This window comes from Episyrphus balteatus, chromosome X (genome assembly GCF_945859705.1).
Source record: "Episyrphus balteatus chromosome X, idEpiBalt1.1, whole genome shotgun sequence".
In the NCBI taxonomy this organism is placed as follows: Eukaryota; Metazoa; Arthropoda; class Insecta; order Diptera; family Syrphidae; genus Episyrphus; species Episyrphus balteatus.
Window position 1 is genome coordinate 2,990,351 of NC_079138.1, and position 23,523 is coordinate 3,013,873.

At 32.1% G+C, this 23,523-nt stretch overlaps 1 protein-coding gene across 3 annotated transcripts in view; it reads left to right on the plus strand.

The window, feature by feature from the left end:
* The window catches only part of LOC129920743 (plexin-A4), a 52,671-nt gene that overhangs the window by 28,645 nt on the left and 503 nt on the right, over positions 1–23,523 (plus strand). For all 3 annotated transcript variants that reach the window (XM_056002341.1, XM_056002340.1, XM_056002342.1), the window contains 11 exons: positions 1,207–1,322; positions 16,054–17,330; positions 17,400–17,942; positions 18,036–18,198; positions 18,255–18,463; positions 18,544–18,874; positions 18,981–19,262; positions 19,659–21,701; positions 21,774–21,969; positions 22,049–22,435; positions 22,510–22,640. In XM_056002341.1, coding sequence (XP_055858316.1) covers positions 16,071–17,330; positions 17,400–17,942; positions 18,036–18,198; positions 18,255–18,463; positions 18,544–18,874; positions 18,981–19,262; positions 19,659–21,701; positions 21,774–21,969; positions 22,049–22,435; positions 22,510–22,640 — 5,545 coding nt within the window. In that variant the 5' untranslated portion in view covers positions 1,207–1,322; positions 16,054–16,070. The remainder of the gene's footprint in view (positions 1–1,206; positions 1,323–16,053; positions 17,331–17,399; positions 17,943–18,035; positions 18,199–18,254; positions 18,464–18,543; positions 18,875–18,980; positions 19,263–19,658; positions 21,702–21,773; positions 21,970–22,048; positions 22,436–22,509; positions 22,641–23,523) is intronic.

Below are 23,523 nucleotides of genomic sequence, written 5' to 3' on the forward strand. Positions count from 1 at the left end.
GTGTACCAAATGGTACCAAAAAGCTTGTGCTGGAGTGAGAACTAATGAAAATATATCATAAGTGCATTATTATTGCAAGTAGACTGCATTTAAAGCAAAAGAAACGGTTTTTCTTGCCCCCATGTAAGGGCAAAACGGTTTTTTGTTTGATGTTTTTTCTAAACGTATTATCTTTTGTTCAGTATTTTTTTTAATTTTTTTTATAATAATGAGAGTTTCTACAAAAAACATTAAACTTAATGAATAAAAACTTTATTCTATTTAAAAGATGTTTTTTTATTGGTTTTTAAGACAGTCAAACACTAAGTGGGCGGTCTTGCCCCCACTTTCCCTATGTATTAAAAAAAATTCACTTCCAAAAAATGGGAAACCGACGAAGTTACGAATACCAGAGTTACGGGCGACAGAGTTACGAGCGTCAAAGTTACGCGAAACCGAAGTTACGAAAAACTAGAGTTACGAATTCTAAAGTTATGTTAAGCTATGACATGTGATTTTTGGGTTGGCAACAATTGCGAGGAGCGACATGGAATTATGAAAATACAAACAAGAGATTAACATTTTTCTCATTGGTCAGAACTAAATAAGTAAAGCGTAAAGTAAAGTTATTTAAAGTTATTTAATCTTGTAAAATTTTGATTAGATAGGTATAGATATACATATATGGTTTTGTTTTTGTGAGAAGATCGCAAAAACGTTGAAATAGAAAAAAAAAAACATGAGTATACTTTACTTATATAAGTTTGGAGGACATAATTGAATTTAACTTCTTATTTGTCCAACTAATATTGCAAATACGTATTTTTTTTCTATTAATTAATATAATTATTCATAGCGTATTTTGTAATACCCACTTTGTTATTATTTATATTAAAATAATAACCAAATCACCCCTTTTTTTTACAGACGTTATTTTGGTGTCGTGAACTGTTGTTGCAATTGTTGCCAACCCAAAAACACATGTCATAGCTTAACATAACTTTAGAATTCGTAACTCTAGTTTTTCGTAACTTCGGTTTCTCGTAACTTTGACGGCCGTAACTCTGTCGCGCGTAACTCTGTTATTCGTAACTCCGTTACCATTTCCCAAAAAATCTATGAAACTTTTTTTTAAATAAACTTCGAATGAAAACATAATTATTAAATGCAACTTTTATCGCATATTGATTTTTATAAGTTTTTATTTTTATTTCAATTTATTTTTAGATCCTGAAATTAAAAACAAACAAAAAAAAATCAAAACAATACAAAAATAAAGATAAACATATAAACAGGACACTAGAAACTATTTCAACGCTGACGACATTCGGCAGTTAATATTGGTAAGTGTTTAAAATATTATTATTAAATATTTTATATATATTTTTTTTAAATATGCAATATTAATATCCACAGTCACTCTTCAAAACCCTATTTCACTGTTACTCTCTGTTATTAAGAGATGATTTTTAAGTATTTTAAATGTAAAATCAAACAAAACATTTTTCGTAATCAAAAAGCAATATTCGCCATATTTTAGTACAAAAAATTCGTAAATTTTATTTTTTGTTTCGCTATTACAATATTCTAGCTTAAATCTACCTTTTCTCGATGTCGATAAACGGATCGAATTTGAGCTATTATGACATAAAAAAAAAAAATAATATACCAAATAGAGGGTTCAATTAAATTGCCACCCCCATTTTAGTCTGACAATTAACTATGGCAACTGGTACAATGTACATATTATGTCTACCTATCTTTGGCAGATCTCGTGATAGACATAGACAGTGAGGAGGCATTCATCCATTCACCTGTTTGCAATAGTCCAGATATAGATTTAAGGTTTCATGTTGTATTGTTATGAGTCAAGTGAGTTAGAAAATTAAGCCCACAAAACTCACAGGGGCTTTTTATAATCATAATTTTTACGCCAACGCATTTTTTTGTTTTACAAAATAATATCCTTTCATCGAACAGCAGCAAACAGCCGCGTCGCCGCCGGCTAACCCTCCTATTCCACGCACTGCTGCGATAGAAATTACAGAGGGTGCTTGTTGCCTGCCTGCCTGCTTGCCTTCCTGCCTGCCTGCCTACATGACAGATGAGTTTTTGCATCGTTTTGTTGGTGCAGATTTTTCCTTTTCATTATGCTTTCTTCTTCATGGTTATTTCCTTTACAACTTTTGTTGTAGTTATTGGTTTTTTTTTTTTTTTTTGTTCATATTGAATTGAACCGAAGTAGAAAATGCCAAACATGCATCTAATATATGTATGAAAGTGGGGAGTTGTTAGGCGGTCGTTGCTTTGTTTTCTTCGAATTTAATCTTAACCGAATGAGTAGATATCACTCGAACCACATGATTTATAAAAAAAAAACTTATAATTTATAAGAAAGGTTAAAAAAAAAATATAAAAAGAAAGAACGTCGTAGGTATAAGTTGATCGTAAATCCTTTAACTTTTTCCAGGATGTGTGATGGACCGACAATAAACTAGAGAATGTTGTTGGGTAGTTTTTTATTTTTTTTTTAACAATTTATTATTTTATTTAACAAAATAGGATTGAGTGAACTTTTTCTTTGTTATTGAACTCGATTTAATTACTTAATTAGTCGGCTATCTAAGGTGGTGACTGATGAGTTATTCAATGCAAACATGCCAATGACCTTTGTTGTAATCAAAATTTAAAAAAAAAAAAATTTAAACCAACGTGAACTTAAAGGGTTTAATAGTCCAGTGCATTTATAAGTTGACCCAGCAGTTTGTACCACCCCCAAATTTTTTTTTTGCTCATTCGATAGAACATTGGCTGCATATCATTGCCCTGATTTTTCGCACTCGCGAAATTCACCTTACGGCCGCCATCTTGGATTTTAGTTTTTGTTTAATATCTCGATTTCTATTTATCCTACATAAAAGTTGTGTACACAAGAAACGTAGGCAATTAAATTTCGCGTCTTTTATGTTCAGAACACTTTTTCGATATTCTGAATATTAAAAAAGTTACAAGCCAACAAAGTAAAAAAAAAAAACAGAAAAAAGTGACAATTTTAAAGATTTGAGCACTTTTTATCAAAATTATGAAAAAACCTTTCGAGATAAGATTATTCACCTTAAAATTTTCTACAACTCTGCTATACAATTTTTTTTTCTATCGCTATAAATACAAAAGTTATTATTACTTTTTTTTTTTTTTTGTTAAAAATGCTCTTTTTTGTTTGTGTTTTTTATCTTTACTTTTTTCTTAATTTTATTTTTTACCAAATCTTGAATTTTAAATGATTAGTGAGTATTTTATAGCTTTATGTTACAAGACAAAATTCAGGACTTGCAATTTTTTTTTATATTTAAGTCTCTTCATTTCGTAAAAAAGGAGTATTTTTTAACAAAAAAGTATTAATAACTTAATTAATTATATCGATACAAAAAAAAAGTTGTATGGCAGAGTTGTAGAGAATTTTAAAGCAAATAACACTGGTCAACAAGGTTTTTGTTACAGACACCAAGATATACTTTTCTATAGGTTTTTTGGGTGCTGAGCTCGAATCCGAAGTCAGAACAATTCTACCACATCACGTTTTTGAGATAATCCCGTTAGAAAATCGAAAATGCCGCTTTTTTACCAGTTTCCGAGATTATTTCTTAGCTTTTCGTTATTTGTTTTAAATAAATTTGTAACGGTTTCTAATAGAACTAAATCTTGTCTTTCTAAATCCGTTTAAATCTTTTAAAAATCTCTTATCTTCTTTGAGAAATCTGAAATTGAAATCAACGTGTTTGGTATATCTCATATTTATTTGCTTTTAATAGTAAATCTCGAAAAGTTCTTTGCCAATCGCTTTCAAATTTTGACACAACGTTTCATTTACATTCCAGTAAGTTCTTATCTTGTTTTTAACAAGAAAAAAATTATATTTTTCTCACTAGTAATTATTTAGTATAAGTATCTGACACGGTCACGCTTTGATGTATCTCACTGCGATTCACCACCTTCGAAAATATAAAAACTTGCATGATTCTAAATGGAACGTTGTGTCAAATTTTGAAAGCGATTGGCAAAGAACTTTTCGAGATTCGCTATTAAAAGTAAATAAACATGAGATATACCAAACACGTTGATTTCAATTTCAGATTTCTCAAAGAAGATAAGAGATTTTTAAAAGATTTAAACGGATTTAGAAAGACAAGATTTAGTTCTATTAGAAACCGTTACAAATTTATTTAAAACAAATAATCAAAAGCTAAGAAATAATCTCGAAAACTGGTAATAAGCGGCATTTTCGATTTTTTAACGGGATTATCTCAAAAACGTGATGTGATAGAATTTTTTTGACTTCGGATTTGAGCTCAGCACACCAAAATCCTATAGAAAAGTATACCTTGGTTTCTGTAACAAAAAAAAAGTTTAATTTTGTTGACCAGTGTAATTTTTTCTCGATACATTTTTTCATAGTTTTGATAAAAAGTGCTCAAATCTTTAAAATTGTCATTTTTTTCGTTTTTTTTTTTTTTACTTTTTTGGCTTGTAACTTTTTTAATATTCAGAATATCGAAAAAGTGTTCCTAACGTAAAAGACGCGAAATTTAATTGCCTACGTTTCTTGTATACACAACTTTTATGTAGGATAAATAGAAATCGAGATATTAAACAAAAACTAAAATCCAAGATGGCGGCCGTAAGGTGAATTTCGCGAGTACAAAAAATCAGGGTAATGATATTCAGCCAATGCTCTATCGAATGAGCAAACAAAAATTTTGGGTGGTACAAACTGCTTGGTCGCCCATATACATATGAACATCATAAATGCACTGGACTATAAGCAAGGATTTGTTGGGTTCGGGTTCGATATTCCGATTTTCATAATCCTGTCTTTAAAATTCCTGCCATTAAAAAACCGTTTTTTTTTAACACTTTACTAATTACGCAATTTATTTGAATTTATTTGCTCTATACTCTCCAAGTCCCTTAAGCCTTAACTGCATTGGCTGAAAAAGTGAAAAATTTTAAAAACTATTTTTTGATAGTTTTTACAGGCTAGAATACTTATTGCGCTAGCAAAAAAAAAATGTGTTTACTTTTATAATTTTGCAAAAAGTGATTAATGTAGTTAAGCATACTTTCGCAGAAAAAAAAGGGATTTGAACTTCTTTGTCCTCTACTCTTTCTTTTAAAGTCGTTCCTGATTCTTTAAATTTCCCATCGTATTTCCTAAATTAAATAAAAAAAAAGTGAGCTAATTACACAGGTCGACAAAAATAAAAATATTTTTTGTGCTTGGGTTTAATTTGCACTTTTTGGGTTCATGGTAAACCAAAACAATAGATAATCACCCTTTCCCCTCCTTAGATTTGCTTTTGTAGTGTTGGGAGCAAAAATACAATTTTCATACCCTGTGAGCCTAACTCGAGTCTTATGAGCTATAGTGCAAGAACTGTGCATTGTACAAAAAAAACTGTCAAGGTATAAAATGTAGATAATTTAAAGCTCTACATTTTTGCCAAAGATCTTTATTCGACTTAAATTATAAGAGAAAAGTTATGATGAATACAAGGGTTTTTTGCTCCGAAAAAGCCTGTTTTGTTGAGTTCAAATTGTAATATTTTTTTATCTAACTTCAACTTTGGAAACTTTTATACTTTTTTGAAAACCACAGTCACACAATAAAAATTTTGTTGGTCTTGTTGCTCTGAAATAAAAGTAAGAAATTGAGTTTTTATAAAACTCGGAACTGTTAATTAATTTGCAAAAAAATGGCGTATAAAATAAAAAATATTTTTATTAGTTAATTGTTTCTTATTGATAGGCAATGTTTTAGTGAAAGAATTGTAAAAAACAAAAATCAATTATGGGCAGAGGAAGCAAAATACTGTTCTAAAGTAGGGATTTTTCGAAATTTCACAAGAACTGTAAGTATTTGGGATGAACAAGTTACCAAATTCTGAGAGATCTTAAGTTAGCCTATCAGCCCATTTCAATCGATTTAATTTTTTTTTTCTCCTTAAATTTCCTTTTTTTTTATTTTTCTGAATATGAATATGAAAACAGCATTAAAATTCTCGACTTTTTGCCAAAATTACGCACGACAATTTTTGTAAAAGACAGATTAACTTGAAAACTGGAAATTGCTCTGCTGACTTCAAAAGCAAATTAAAAAAAAAAAATATATTTTCCAGATGAGTATCAATATATCTATCATAATTTCATAGTCACAACCCAAGCACAAATTTCGTGTTGACCTGTGTTATTGAATCTTTTGTATGCGTATGCATATGCATTAGAGTGGTCCTTATCCGCGACATGCAGATGGATAACGACCATCCGGTTCGAAATGTTTAGAAACGATTTCCCTATTTTTTTTAGATTTGTATTCGGCTTCCTTTCTCTCCCAGATTTCTCGTGAAATATACATGTAAAACGTATCCTTTTTTATGTAGGTATTACTTTTAAAAGGCTCAAAAGATAAAGAATTTTGGAAAAGGAAAAAAACAGGCAAAATAAAATACATATACCCGTCAAATGTGTTTGTTTTAATAATTATCTTTAAACAACAACAAAAACAAGAACTTGAAGGTGCTACCATCAAGTCTTATGACTAGAGTTACAGCTGTTTTACGGATGCCAATCCGATCATCAGACTCTTTTATTCCATTCATTTCCATGTCAGGAAAGTCGGAATGATCCAACAACATCTTGTTGCTTATGCTATTTTAAAAGTCCTTCCTGAAATCGGCCATAACTATGTTAATTCTTTTCCAAATGCATACCTGAATGATTTATTATCTCCAATTACTTTGCCCAATCGGACACAAAACTTTCTTTTTATAAATATTTATTTTTAAACTATTTATGAGTGACAAAAAAATGTTACTATCATAATTTGTATTGTTGAGGTTAAAAAAAAAAAAAAATATTACAACTATTCGTCATGGGGTTGTCATAGGAGTTCTCTCTAAAGTCCTATTATAATGCAGATGATAATAATTTGCGAGGTTTATGTACAATCAATCGAATTTAATTTCTTTAAGGACTTGTTGTGGCTCCGGAGACATTTATAGAACCGCATACCGTTATAAAAAAAAAAAACGCTAAGCTTCTTTAACAAGTAAAAATCATCGTCATTAGAATACGTACGTAAGTAAAATTTATGATTGATGGAAAGATATCCACGAACCTACTTGAAAAGGATTTTATATATATACAAAAAAAAAATAAAAGAACGTACAGCAAAATCCTTTTCGCAATCATTTCATTTTTTTTTTTTTTTTTTTTTTGTATTGAAGACACTTATTATAAAGAATAAAGTACTAGAGAGTTTTATTTTTTGCTATAGGGAACAACAAAATTGAATAAGTAGCTAAGAAGAGGTAAAGGATTAAGTCAATTGAGCTTGGTGGAGTTTTCTACTCAATTGAGAGACAAGTCCTGATAAAATAGACGATTTGTGAAATGTTTTACCAAGTCAACATTATATGCAATTAGTTGGAAGCAATCATACAGAATGCGGTATACATTACATACATATATCAAGGTCATTGATTGGAGTAGGTATAAGGAATCTATTAGTGGATTTTTGTTTGTCTTTGTTGGAATAAACTTATTGTAGTCTAGCTATTCATTATTGACGTGCAATAGAAATGGTGTAGCTGTAAGGACAATTCCTTGAAAAATAATATAATTTTTTTTTTTAAAGTCAGCAATAACCTTTTAAATAAAAAGTGTATGTATGTTTTATGAACAATTTGTTGAGGATGCATTTATATTTAGCCGCCTTATGTGAAGCTACAATAACTTAATCTAAATTAAACTAAACAAGGAAGGGTAATGGGGGCAATTTCGAAGGCAGTGTTTAAGAATGGACGTGGTGATGTTTTAATAATAACATAGTCAGTTAATACTCTGCCACATTCGAGTAAGTTCCATTTAATGGCTCAAACGAACCCCAACGTTGAATAAATAGAGTATCGTTTATAGCTCTACAGACTTGTAAAGTTTTAGATTGATTAATTTAAGAAGAACTTAATAGGTAGGAAAGATTTAACGATCTTGCCACGGTAGACTACGAAGAGCGACGCACAGTTGACTAGATTTTCATTTTTCGTTGTAAAATTCAAGTTGATGTTTTTTTTTAAATTGTTTTAAAATAAACTTAAAACTTGATGAGTTTCAATTCAATTTGTTCACAGAGTGTTTTAGAATCTTGTCTTGAAATTCATTTTTTATTTGTTATAAAAATCAAAAAAAAAAATCATTTTTTGAAAAAATTAAGGGTTTAAATGAGAGCAAAAGTTTTATTAAAAAAAAGATAAAAGACTACCTAATTTGTAGAGTTTTAATACTGTCATTATTGTCATTAAAAACGCTCTTTTTTTACAGTTCTGTTTTTGTTGTGATTTCACTACTTTTTGTGGCTTTTGCTGCAGATGGTTATACTCTTTTTTTTTTCTTTTTTGAATATCCCAAGTTTTCGATATTTCCTTTGCGTGAAACAGTTTTGTGATAGATTCAGTGAAAATGGGCGTTATATCACGCCCCCTTGGAAGACAACTCAACTTTTGTAAAAACAGCTGTCCAAAAGTTTTCAAATTTCGCACTCTTGAAAAAAAAATGTATCATAATTGCAATAAAAATAGTCCTGTATACAAGCTTCAATAAAAAAAACTAGGTTTTAAGATTTTTACACCAGAACTCTTAAAATTTTCATAAGAAAACTTAATACCTGTATCAGCCTTGTCCTTCGACCGATTTTAAATTTTTTTTGTTCAGTTTTTGGAGCTTCCAATATTCCCTAACCCAGTAAATCGGCGGCAAGTCTTCTGGTTTTGTATTGTACCATTTTTGAGCTCAACTGAATGCTGGTGTTTTTGCAATTGCTTGCACCAAGAGTTTTCAAACTATTTCAGGTTAATTTTAAATATGTCACTATTTGATAACCTCCTTGTCCATAGGGCACTGGTATTACTTTCGAATGTGATTGAACTTGTCTAACCGGTTACACTTTGGATTCTCCAGCAGATCTCATAAACTCATTTATCCAAGATTAACGTTCTTAGCACTTAAACGACGGGATCGGGTCAAAATTCTGGCTGCTTTTTTTTAGCGAAAATTCTGTTTATCAAAATTCTGCTTTTTTTCTTTTCTGTTTTTCAAAATTCTACTTTTTAAAATTCTGCTTTTCAAAATTCTGCCAGCATTATATTTGAACAAAAAAATTCTGCCAATTCTGTTTTTTTTTTTTTCTATAGCATATGCACTGGCTAAAGAAAAATAAACCTCATTAATGTAATTCAACATTGGTACTTTCCTAATTTTTTTTTTATTTAAGTGTCGCAAATATTTTTTGAATTCCATATACTGACTTTCTTTCAAATAAAATATGTAAACTAATTGGAACCGATGTTGTTTGATACAAAATATTCCTTTTCTTATTCAAATTTTTGAATATTCATCTTTATTTGATTAATTAATAAATTTTTAATTATTTTCGGAAATGTTTTATATTAAAAACCTTTTCTTAATATTTTCAAATTTGAACATTTATAAAACAGAAATTAATACGCAATTAAAATATGACAAATTTTCAAAAAGTTGATTTTACAGAATTCTGCAATAAATTAAAAAAGGGTTTGGAAAATGTTGAAAAGCAGAATTTTGTAAAACAGAATTTTGAAGAGCAGAATTTTGAAAGCAGAATTTTGTAAAGCAGAATTTTGATAAAAGAATTTTGACCCCAACCCCTAAACGACAATTTCTAGTTAGTTCTATTCGCTTATGGAATTCACTTTCGAAGAAACGATGGAACGTTCAGTTTTCATCCTTAAAAATATGGAAAATAAAGACAAAATTAGCATAGAAGTAGTCTCTTACTATATTGAATATGGTTTGTTTATTAAATGAAAAATTTAAGTCAGAATATAAATGTTTCACTAATTCTAGATTCCTTTTTTTGTATCAAGAGAGTTTTAGCAAAGTCCTTACCAACAACTTCTTACAGACATGAACTTCGTCTTCTCTTTAATTTATCAACTTATTTGTTTGTATCCAAGATAGTAATAGCTGCTTGCTTTTTTTTAAGCATGGTGATATTATCAGCAAGTCCCAGATATAATGTGGATTTAAAAAAAAAATATATGCGTATATTTCCGGTTATGTTGGCCTTTGTATTGTGCCTTATCTTTTTTCAAAAACAACATTAAAACATGACAATGCATCACCGTATCACACTTTTCTGGTAGTGCAAATGTATATGTTGAGTTTCTCTCAATATTGACGAAGCATTGAGTTTTCCCCAGCGTCATCCATATAAAGCGTATCAATTTTGTTACAGGATATGACAAGATTCAGCTCTACAACATTTAAATTGTCATAAGCGGGTCCAAATAGATTTCATAAAATCAAAAATTTCAAAAATACTGTTGAGTTTAATTGACTTTGACATTGTTTTTAAAACTATATACTGAAAAAAATTTAAAACAATGCATATTTCTTATTCGAACGATGATTTTTCTCATGAAAATCGGTTGAAAATTGACTGAAAAAAAGAATTTTGGGCGATTTAAATTTTTTAATATAATGATGTAAAATTACCACCCTAAATTTCTAATTTGTGCTTGCGAACTTTCACGATAAACTCCTTGAAGCTGTAAATAAATCTGAAGAATATGTTATTTAGGCTTCCATTAAGTTCTTAATAATGTAGCTGTTAAAGGACAAATGAATTTGGTCATTCCTTACTTCGATTAAACAAAAGGAAATGATCTGTAATCGATATTTATTGAGCGAATTTATGGGGTTTGCAAAAAACCGAAGATATTTTAAAACAAAAAAAAATTCAACCCAGAGCGGAAAGAGACATGCAATTTTGGAATGTGGAATGAACATTTTTATTTTAATTCTTAAAATAATAATAAATTATGATTACCTGAATTATGACTGAATTTCAAATTACACTGCACAAAAAGGTTTTGGATGAATAAACTATACAATACTTTTCCAAGGGTTTTTGGTGTGCTGAACTCGAATCCGGTTTCAGAAATATTCTATCAGCTCTAGTTTTTGAAATATTGTCATTAGAAAATGCAAAAACACGTTTTTTGGCTGATAGCTCTGGTCAACAAAATTTGACTATTTTTATTATGAATAAACCAAACAATACTTTTGCAATAGTTTTCGGTGTGCTTAACTGGAATATGAAGCCAGAAATATTCTATCAATCTTAGTTCTTGAAATATTGCCGTTAGAATTTGCGAAAAAAAAACGTGTTTTGTCTGTTTTTGAGGTTATTCTATGATGTGGGATACCTTATTTCAACATAATTTTTAACGGGTTCTATAAGAACTGTTTTTCTTCTTTGAAAATCTGTTTAAATCTTTCCGATATCTGTTTTATTATCCGAGATATCTTAATTTTAAGTAGCTTATTTTATTAATTAAAATATCTCGGAATATAAAAAAAGATATCGCAAAGATTTAAACAGATTTTTAAAAAAGAAAAGCAATTCTTATACAAACCTTCAAAAAGAGTGTTGAAAAAAATTCCCTCACATTGCAGCATAGCTTCAGAAACAGGTGTTTTTGCATTTTCTAGCGGTAATATTTTAAAAACGGGAGCTGATAGAAAAAACCTTTGGAAAAGTATTGTTTGGTTTATTCATCATACAAAAACCTTAATTTTGTTGTGCATTGTTATTATTTATCAAGAACTTACCTACGGAGTAAAAAAAAAAATAAGTTACAGCTTTAAAAATAAGAGAGAATGAAAAAATAATACCCATCTCAATCATTTTTTAATAGAACTTTTTTGATAATGAGAACAAACTATCTATAAACAATACTACTATTTTAGTTATTCAATTTGAAAAACGCTGATCTTTTGCAAATTAAAATTTCATGCCTACTCGACTCTTTTTTTTTTGTAGTTGTAGTTCTGGATAGAGCCATTTTTATCAACAAACAAAAATGTTGTATTCAATAGTTATTAAATAAAAGCAAGTTAAGTCCTGGAATGTACATGGTACTCGTCCCGCACATATGGGAAATAAAAACATCTTTGTCTGCCCCTTTAAAATAATAAGAGCAACAACAGAAAACATCAAAATGACTCATGTGTGAGCAACAACCTGATTTACAAATATAAAAAAGGATATTTATGGAATTCTTATGTAAAAAAAAAAAAATTCAAAAAAGCTGGTCAACGTATGAAAGGAACATATCCAAACAAAAGCGTCAGCAGCATCCAAAACACCACCAGTTGAATTTTATGTTCTTTTTTTTTTTTTCATTTTGTCTCTGAGTGTGTGTGAGGCACACAAACACTGGGGAATTCCTTAAAACGAAACAAAAAAAAAAAAAAACGCCTAACTACAGGAATTATTCGTGCAAACATACAGTAACGATTCTTTTGTGTTCATCAAATATATGTTGTCTATGTTCGCAGGCTGGATGCTCCTTCTCATCCTCAAAATATAATTCTTCCTATAAGTCCTTGTTTTAAGCAGAGTGTGCCATCAAACCGGCTTCACAGAGCCCAAATGTATACCATACATTTCCTTGTACTCCAGCGTGTTCCTATTGTATCAGACTTCTATGAAACCAACCTTAGGTCGATAGGCAGAGAGCGGTTGCGGGCGGACGAGCAATGCATGTTGAGGGGTTAGGGTGATTGGTGGTTTTTGTTGGGTTGGTGGAGGATTTTGTTTAAGTTGGTTTTTTTTTTTACAAATTTTTTTTTTTGTCAGGCACGTAGGTATATCGATCCACAATGGGATGCAATGTTGAAACTTAATGGTAAAGATGATGTGGAGACATCATCATTCCCACAAAATCTCGACACATCGACACAGAAAATTACAAAACTACTAGACTGTATTAATAAGAGAATATATGACAGAGGTTTATATTACAACACATCCTTCCAAATGATATATGTGGTGAAAATCTTTTATTTCTTAAATTTGTCTCTTTTCTCCTCCAACCGATATCGACATAGACATCACCGCTAGACTTAATCTGAGCTTTTGATTTTAATTTTGACATTTATATAGTAGTTGCTATAAAGGAATAGTTATTATGAGAAATAAAAGCATAGTAATTATATAGTTTAATTGTGTATATTTTTGTTTTTTTCTTTTCATCTCTGTTAACAATAACTACTGATTTTGTTTTCTTTTGACAAAATAAAAAGTAGAGTGGGTAGTTCCCAGTGCAGCAAGCTGTGTTGCAAATACGTCAGAATTATTTTTAATTATGGGACTCTGTTTTATAGCTGGAATTTTTTACACAAATGACAAATTTACTTCCAATTACATCGTTTTAAAGCACATTTCATCGGCTTGCAGTCCAACCTCGTAAATATCTTTGTTTTGTGTCACAAAATATGGTAAAACTCACGCCATATCTTATAAACTTTGCTTACACGATGTTGTTATCACGAGAGAATTCACCGTTGATATTTGAACTTGACTCAAATAAATGTCCGAAATATTCCTGTGTGAATCTTATTTTACTATTTACTCAATTAACCCTCTGTCGGCACAAGGGTGCGAATTTGACAGGACAAAAATAAAAAGTCATAAAGGTCACAAAAAAGTGTCTTTTTTAGGGTGAAAGTACATATTTTAGGAATTGTGAATACAATATTCGAATTTCTCGTAAAATTCTACATCAATTTCATATATGATTCTCTATAAAATAGTGAGACCGAAAAAAGTTCAAGCGGCATGAAAAAGTATAAACCAAATTCGTAAAAAATAGGTGTACCTACAAAGGGTTAATTATTCTAGGGCGAGAATTGCATTCAGTTTTTCTATATTTTTTAATTATACTGTGGTAGTTCGATTCTGTAGCAGACATCGATTCTAGTTATTCAATCAATCAATGTTAAACTTAAAGGGCAAGGGCGTTGAAAGTAAAAAAATGAAAATAATTTAAAGTTTTTGTTTAAAAAATTGCTTTTCATAATAATCTAGGTTGGAATATCTTTCTATATTATAGGAATAGCTTTTCTCTAATCAAAAACTGTTAGAAATGACGAAAATTATTCCAAATTATCAGTATTGTGAGAGTGGCGATGTAAAATTTTATTTTCAAAATATCTCTAAAACCTGACCCAAGTTTTAAAAACGGTTGCCATCAATAAATTCAGGACACCTGAATCAACTAGAATCGACGTGCCCCCTCTATTACAAAAAAAAGTAAAAAAAAAATATCACAGTGTTATTTATCATGACTTCTAACATCTATCTTGTTCCGTCACAATATCGCATTGAAATGAGTGTAATTTTCTTAAGTCATGCTCTCCAGTCATGCTCTCCAGACCCAGAAAAGATAGGCAGGATCGTTGCGATGTGCACAGGACATCAGATAAAATCACAGAATCAAAGGTAAAAGACTTGATCTTATTCCTTAATGCTTAATGCAACAAAATGGTTTTAGAACAGCCTGCTGGTACTGGGCTAGTGCTGTGAGGCAGCAGGCTTTCAAATACGGTGAACGCGAGTCAACTGGGGTCTAGACCATACCACTTTTATTAATTTTTTCAAATTCATTTATCACTCATGTGTTTGTATCAAAACGGTCATCAAGCGGGGTTGCTTATGACCGCCATTTCTACCTACCTACATTTTGTAATCAACTAACCATTAGTAATATAATAACATAGTTAAATTGTATCTTTCATATAAAAGCGGGATTGAAAGACTTAGAAATAATAGCTTTGAAACTATCCCTAAAGTATTTCATTATTTGCCTCTTATTCAGTACTATAGGCAATATTTGACTGATTTGTTTCTATTTGTTGATTGGCATTCCTATTTCTGCTCCATTCATTTTTAATTCCTTTTAACCTACTTCATTATTCTTAAGCGTTTGCATTCAGAGCAACCAATACCCAAAATACGGTAACAAATCTTAACTGTTGAAAGGTTAACACTCAGCGAGCAAAAAAGGCTACAGTCTTATATTTTGTATTTTTTTTTGTATGATAAGTATGACAGGAGACCTAGCAAGCAAGTATCAAGTCAAAAATATTCGAAAACGTTTTCATCCCTGAAATGATGCTGCTACTAGTCTACGAAATCGTTAAGGCAGTTGAAAGAAACCCAATGCTTTTGTTGCATTGGTTTACTTATTGTTCACAGGTTGTGGAGGCGCTTTTATGTATGACATGGGTGGGCGCAACGCGGCATTTCCTTGTCCTGCGTATCATCTACAAGATGATTAATTTATTTCTATAAGGTATATTTACTACTAGACCACCATTACCAGTACCACACTATCAAAAGCTGTATGAAATAAAATAACAACAACAACAACAAAAAAAACAAAAACTATGTTCAGGTGTTTTTGACATTTCAATGTCCGATCCGAGATGATGACGACGACAACAGACATTTCATTCTCATTTGTGTTTATAAATTCAACTTGTACGGATGCTATTTGTCAATCCTTTATATCAATAAATCAAAAATTGAGTTTGGTTTTTTATACGAAAAGTAAGATGAATTTTATTCAATAGTTTTTGGTTTCGATTGCGATTTTTGTACCTACGTGAAAACAGATTTTGAAATGACTGATTTTTGTTTTTTTTTTTAAATAAAATTTAGTCGGCGCCGTTCAATTTATTTAAAATAATTTGCCTAATCAGTCAACTATTTGATGAGTGGATATAAAAACATTGTGACTTTCCATATTTATTTTTTGTGATTCCGATTTCTAAGACCCGTTTTTAGTTCAGATTAAATTTGAAGTATCTTATTCGAACGATGAGATATTCAAAACCTATTTTGAGAAAAAAGTCATATTCCGGCGGGCTTGATAACATAATGATTCTTTTTTTTTTTCAAACTAACATAAAAATAAATATCATGATAAAATTTAGGCTTTGCACATTTTTTTGTTTTTCATTCAAGATAAGAACGGAATAACAACTTGTAGAATTTTTCTCAGTTCTTAGTTTGAGGCGGCAGTGATAGGGTTTTCCTGTAAAAGGCTTTATGGATTTTTGGATTTTTATTTAAAAAATAAATTTTTTGAATTTTTTTTAATTAAATTTGTATTTTTATTGTTGTTATTTCAGTACTTATGTTGTGAAACATGAGGCTTCTAATCAACGCCTTGTTGCTGGCAACATTATATCACCATGTCACATGTAACAACAGTGCTAGTAGTATAAACACAAGCAGTAGCAGCAGTAGTGGCAGCAGCGGCGTAAACAATAACAGTGGCCCAAATAGCAGTAGTAGTAGCGGTGGAAATTTATCTAAACAACCGTCGTCATCCTCAAAAAACAACAACAATAATAACAATTACAGCAGTATAATAACTCGACAAGTACAATTCGACACAACTCTGAATCACTTAGTTGTGGACACAATAACCGGGCGTGTTTATGTTGGCGGCATAAATCGGCTATTCCAACTTTCGCCAGAACTCGAACTACACGAATCGGTTATAACCGGACCACAAAATGATTCTGTCGAGTGCACGGTGCTTGATTGCCCGGCCCATGCTGTACGACAACCAACCGATAACGTTAACAAAGTGTTGCTCATTGATAGGGCAACATCACGTTTAATATCTTGTGGTTCATTGTTCCAGGGCATTTGTACGGTGCGTAATTTACAAAATGTCAGCATTATCGAGCACAAAGTATCGGATGCAGTTGTTGCCAACGATGCGAATTCGTCGACGGTGGCATTTATAGCGCCAGGACCACCTCAGCCACCAGTTACAAATGTTATGTACGTTGGTGTAACGTACACCAACAACTCACCATATCGCAGTGAAATTCCAGCTGTGGCATCACGCAGTCTCGAAAATCAAAAATTATTTCAAATCGCCTCATCGGCGGTGACAACTGGAACACGCATTTTCATCAATTCATATGCCCGCGAGTCATACCTGGTGAATTATGTTTACGGTTTTAGTTCGGAGAAATTTTCGTATTTCCTCACGACACAACTCAAACACAACCATCACTCCACACCCAAGGAGTACATTACAAAATTGGTGCGGATCTGCCAAGAGGACTCCAACTACTATTCGTACACAGAAATTCCAGTGGATTGTATTGATGCCCAAGGTGGCACCAAATACAATCTAGTTCAGGCTGGTTTCTTGGGCAAGCCCGGCTCAGATTTAGCGTCGAATTTAGCCATAACCGAACAAGATGATGTGTTGTATGCGGTCTTCTCGGAGGGTAAAGGCAACGTGTCAACCGATAACTCAGCATTATGTATATATTCGCTGAAATCGATTCGCAGAAAATTCATGCAAAACATCAAATCTTGCTTCAATGGCAATGGAGCTCGAGGGCTTGACTTTATATCACCGAATATGGATTGTGTTTCAACTGTATGTGTTTTGTGTTATTAATCAGTAAGTCTAATATTATCAACAACTATTTTTCTTCTCTTTCACTAGAAACTACAAACCATTGGTGAGGATTTCTGTGGTCTAGATGTCAATTCGCCATTGGGTGGTGAACACCCTATAGCTGCTGTACCAGTTGCAATATTCAATAAACGTCTAACATCTGTTGCTGCAACTCGTACAAGTGGCTATACGGTTGTTTTTATTGGCACTGCTGATGGTTATCTTAAAAAGATCGTTGTTGAATCAGCGAGTTCAGCCATCGAATATGCCAACATTCCCATCAACATTGGTTCACCAATAAATAGTGATATGCATTTTGATAATCAAAAACTTCACATATACGTTATGTCCAGGCATGGCGTATCAAAAGTGAAAGTTTACGATTGTTCCGATTACTTGACATGCGGGCAATGTTTAGGCGCTCGTGATCCCTATTGTGGATGGTGTTCATTAGAAAATAAATGCAGTCCACGTTCCACATGCGAAGATGATGCCAATGATCCATTGTATTGGGTAAGCTATAAGACTGGCAAATGTACGACAATAACAAGTGTTGTGCCACATCAATTACAACGAACAACAGCTAGAACGGTAAGTAATAATAGTGATGGGGTGGGATGGGAAAAAACTCATGCACCCCCCGACAGCGTTGTTCCGAATGACACATTTTTGGGTGTGTTTCAGTTGGAACTGATAATTGACCATCTACCTCAACTCAAGGAGAATCTTGTGTGTGCCTTTACAACAGAAGAGAAGGCTCTATTTACAAATGCAACAAAAAAGCGAAATGGTGTTAATTGTACAACACCTCGAACTGATATGTTACCACAGATTGAACAAGGACGACGTAAGTTTGAGATATAAAGTCTAAATACTGTGATTTTGAAAAATTACAAATTCTAGATCACTTTACGGCAAGATTATCAGTTCGGACGAAAAATGGCCCTGATTTGGTATCAACAGATTTTACATTTTTCGATTGTAGTACACATTCCTCATGCACCAGATGTGTATCGTCAGAATTTCCTTGTGATTGGTGCGTTGAAGCTCATCGTTGCACTCACGATACAGCCGAAAATTGTCGCAATGATATTCTTGTAACTGGAGTTAGTGTAAGTTGATTCAGATTATTCTACTTCTTCTTCTCCCCATTGGCATCATCTGCAAATTGATTTAATAAAAATTATTTCAGCGAATCGGACCAAGCTATCGATCTGGACCTGGATTTTGTCCAACAATCAATGCCACAGGTGATGGTAGTGAAGTACTTGTTGCTGCCGGTACCAGCAAATCCATCAAAGTCAAAGTACATATTATTGGGCAATTTATTGTGCAAACCCGTTTTGTGTGTCAATTTAATATCGAAGGACGTGTAACATCGTTGAATGCTCAACTCTTGGGCGATACAATTTATTGTGATAATATGGAATTTCAATATTCTTCAAGATCACCAAATTTAACAGCTACATTTGCTGTGATATGGGGTGGATCCAAACCACTTGATAATCCTCATGATATTCATGGTATTTTATTTTTTTTTTCTTTTGTGTTTCAATTTTTCAACTTAAGTTTTTCCTGCTATTTTACCCCTGTTTTTATGTCGAATTTTTTTTTTTTTTTACGTTACAGTTGTAATATATCGTTGTCGTGATATGGCCGACAGTTGTGGTATATGTTTGGCATTGGCAGAAAAATATAATTGCGGTTGGTGTTCGTCAACAAATTCATGCGAAGTTGAAGAGCAATGCAATAAGAATAATGAAGGCAAAACTGATTGGCTTAATAGAATGGAAACATGTCCTAATCCAGAAATTCAATCATTCTCGCCAAAAACTGGCCCTTGGGAAGGAGGAACTAATATTACAATACAGGGTATCAATTTGGGAAAGAACTTTACTGACATCTATTCAGGTATGTACTTAATTTAATTTTCATCTGATTTTCTCCAACAGCGTTTATGAGTAAAAGCGTTCAGAACAAACTGCGTTCTATCGGTTGCCAAATAAAAAAGTTTTAATTTTTATATTCATGGTTAAAAAAAACTCAGTTATGTACCGACGATTGCAACAACATACCAACAAACATAAAAAAATATAAAAACACAACAATTTATTTCCTTACTTATTTTTTAATTAATAAGATTTTTTTAATAAAGATTATAATAATAATTGTTTATGTTTTGTTACAATATTTTGCGATGCCGGTTTAACTGAAAACAGTGCGATGGGTGTATATAACGTTCTTGACTTGGAATACACAATCTCAATTCTAAATTCACATCCTATCTCTTATTCATTTTCATTACAGGTGTTCGAATTGCCGGAATCAACTGCATGCCATTTCAACAATTCTATGTGGATACAAAACAAATTGTCTGCACTGTTGACAGTCCGGGTGTGCAGCTTTATCGAAATGGTCGGATAGTTGTACAAATTGGTGATTATCGAGGTGAATCGAAGACAGATTTTGAATTTGTCGATCCGAAAATTGATGACTTCAGTCCGAAATTTGGTCCCGTCTCCGGTGGTACCCAAATTATGATTTTTGGAAAATATTTAAATGCAGGCAGTCGTATACAATCGTTTATCAATGACCATTTGCCCTGTGAAATATTGAGTACGAATGCAACTCAGGCATTGTGCCGGACAAGTTCATCGCCGGGTATCATTGAGGGTCGATTGAAAATGCACTTTGATAATGGAATTCGAGAATTCAACGATTATAATTTTAAATATGTCGAAGATCCAACAATTGATTATGTTAGTTCTGGTCAATCAGGTACAAAATCTCCGAAGGGTATACCAGCGGGTGGTATTAAAATAGCTGTTCGAGGAAGTCAATTTGATTATATTCAGAGTCCAAACATGTATGTGTATTACAACGAAAAAATGTTCTTCAGTGAATGTGAGGTGCTATCATCGTCGGATATGCTCTGCAATTCACCAATAATCGACACAGGTTCAGTGTTTCTCGATGCTGACAAACCGGAACAACTAGAGTATGGATTTTTGATGGACAATGTTATCGGAGTGCAAAATCTTTCGACTAAGCATAATAATAAATTTGAACTTTACCCCAATCCAGTGTATGATCGTTTTGAAGATCGAGTCAAATACTATAAAAGTGAATACTTAACAATAAATGGAAAGAATCTAGATCGTGCGTGTAAGGAAAGCGATGTGCTGGTGATGATCGGTAATGGGATATGTAATATTACTTCGCTATCCCGTCAGCAATTGACCTGCCGACCCCCATCGGAGTCTACAGATTCCAGTGAGGTACCTGAGGTGGTTGTGAAAATTGGTCAATCATTGGAATATCGCATTGGGGTGTTGAGTTATGCCTCGCCAAATATCATGCATGGCCTGGGAAAGAATGTAATGTTCGGTGTAATTGTTGGAGTAGCAGCATTGTTTCTATTCTTTGTCTGTTTACTTGTGGCCTATAAAAAGAAAACATCCGAGTCTAATCGTGTGCTGAGAAACATGCAAGAACAAATGGATATTCTAGAGTTACGTGTTGCTGCGGAATGTAAAGAAGCTTTTGCTGAATTGCAAACCGAAATGACAGATCTAACTGGTGACCTTACATCAGGCGGTATACCATTCCTTGATTACCGTACTTATGCCATGAAAATTCTCTTTCCCAATGATAAGGATCACAATGTTTTGCAATGGGAACGACCAGAATTGTTGCGCAAAGAAAAAGGTCTTCGCTTGTTTGGTCAATTGATTATGAATAAAACATTCCTCTTACTGTTCATACGCACTTTAGAATCGAATCGCTACTTTTCAATGCGTGAACGAGTTAATGTCGCTTCCCTTATCATGGTTACATTACAATCCAAATTGGAATATTGCACTGATATATTGAAAACACTTTTAGCTGAATTAATTGAAAAATGCATCGAAGGCAAGAGTCATCCGAAATTGTTACTACGTCGCACAGAAAGTGTTGCCGAAAAGATGCTATCGGCTTGGTTCACATTTTTGTTGTATAAATTTCTGAAAGAATGTGCCGGTGAACCATTGTATATGTTATTCCGAGCTGTTAAGGGCCAAGTTGATAAAGGTCCTGTAGATGCATGCACTCATGAAGCTAGATATTCGTTAAGCGAAGAGAAACTCATTCGCCAATTAATTGAATTCCGGCCAATGACGGTTTTTGCTAGCATTACACAACAACCAATGTTTTGTACAAATATGGAAATGATGCCCACTAACACGGAGAATGTTCAAGTCAAAGTTCTCGATTGTGATACCATTGGTCAAGTTAAGGAAAAATGTTTGGATACTATCTATAGGAATATTCCATCCAGTCAACGCCCAAGAAAAGATGATTTAGATTTAGGTATATGTTTTTTTTTTTTGCTAAAATTAAATTGATATTGTGATTTAATGCGGTTTAATTTTTTGTTGATAGAATGGCGAACAGGAGCATCAGGTCGTGTTATACTCTATGATGAAGATACTACGTCCAAGATGGAAAACGAATGGAAGAAACTCAATACACTACAACACTATAATGTTCCCGATGGTGCCGGGTTAAGCTTGGTGCCCAAACAAAGCTCGATTTATAATTTCTCAATACTCTCAGATAAAAATGAAAAATCTCACAAGTTAGTCTTTTTTCTATCTTTTTTTTGTTGCAGCAATTGTATACAAAATTATTAATTATTAAATCATTTTTATTTGCAGATATGAAACATTAAATTTATCAAAATACACATCATCATCCCCAACATTTAGTCGAGCTGGAAGTCCCTTGAATAATGATATCCATGAGAATGGGTTAAAATATTGGCATTTAGTCAAACACCACGATAGTGATTTACAAAAAGAAGGTGAACGTGTAAATAAACTTGTGTCGGAAATTTATTTGACACGACTGCTTGCCACTAAGGGTACACTACAAAAATTTGTCGATGATTTATTCGAGACAATATTTAGTACAGCACACAGAGGTTCAGCGTTACCTTTGGCAATAAAATATATGTTTGATTTTTTGGATGATCAAGCATTATTGCATGGCATAACTGATCCCGAAGTTGTGCATACATGGAAGAGCAATAGTTTGCCATTAAGGTAAATATAAATTTAAAATTAAAGAAATAATCAAATCTTATTATATGTTTTTTTTTTTTCTTCTATCATTTTAGGTTTTGGGTTAATTTAATTAAAAATCCAAACTTTGTTTTTGATATTCATAAGTCGAACATAGTTGATTCCTGCTTATCAGTAGTTGCTCAAACATTTATGGATTCATGTTCCACATCAGATCATAGATTAGGTAAGAATTTTTAATATTTTAATGTTTGTAAAAAAAAAAAAAAAAATTAGCATGAACAATATAAAACATCTACCATATTTCCATATTTCATATTAAAAAAAAAGTATTTGGCTGTCTGTAAACTTGGTTTGCGGACGATATATTTACGTGATAGCATCATAAGAAAATTTATTTATCTGTAAGCAAAAAAAAAAAAAAATTTGGATTCGAACCCTAGACCTCAAAAAATTAGAAACAATGGACAGTTCTTTCCAAGTTCCAGTTCTTTCTCTTCATCTGTGCCGACATGTTCTATTGAATTTTAATCTACATTTCTGAGTGGTCACTCCAAAGTTGGTATACAAACGTCTTGAAGATATTCTGAAACGAGTCTAGCACTTTGACCTCATGCAAAATCTTGCATTAGAATAACCTGTGGACCAATTCTATAGCTGGTTGCTGTTTAAAGATGTCGGTCACGTATCTTTGGGTACTTAACGTAGGTCTAGTAAAGCTCACTAATTCCGTACGTGTTGTTAAGCAGATTTTACCCTAGAAAAAATTTTGTTACACATATCTAAAAGGTTCGCGGGTTGCCAGACAGACCTCAGTAAATCTCTCTCTCCCCTAATCTTCTTCACAAACATTTCATTCCAATCCTTGAATTCAAGGTGATTCTTCCCTGCTGAGAAAAAAAAAATCATGGTACTGAGGTATAAAGTAATACAATTTGGGCAAAAATGAATGTTCATTAGTTTGCATCCTTTGCAAGTTGTACAATCTAAATAGGCTAGCAAGTATGGTCTGTTAAACGTTCTTTTCACTTTTGAACATGAACTATAATTTAATTTAGAATGACATTCCTTTTAGTTTCCTTGAGCAAATCATATTTGAAATGATTAAA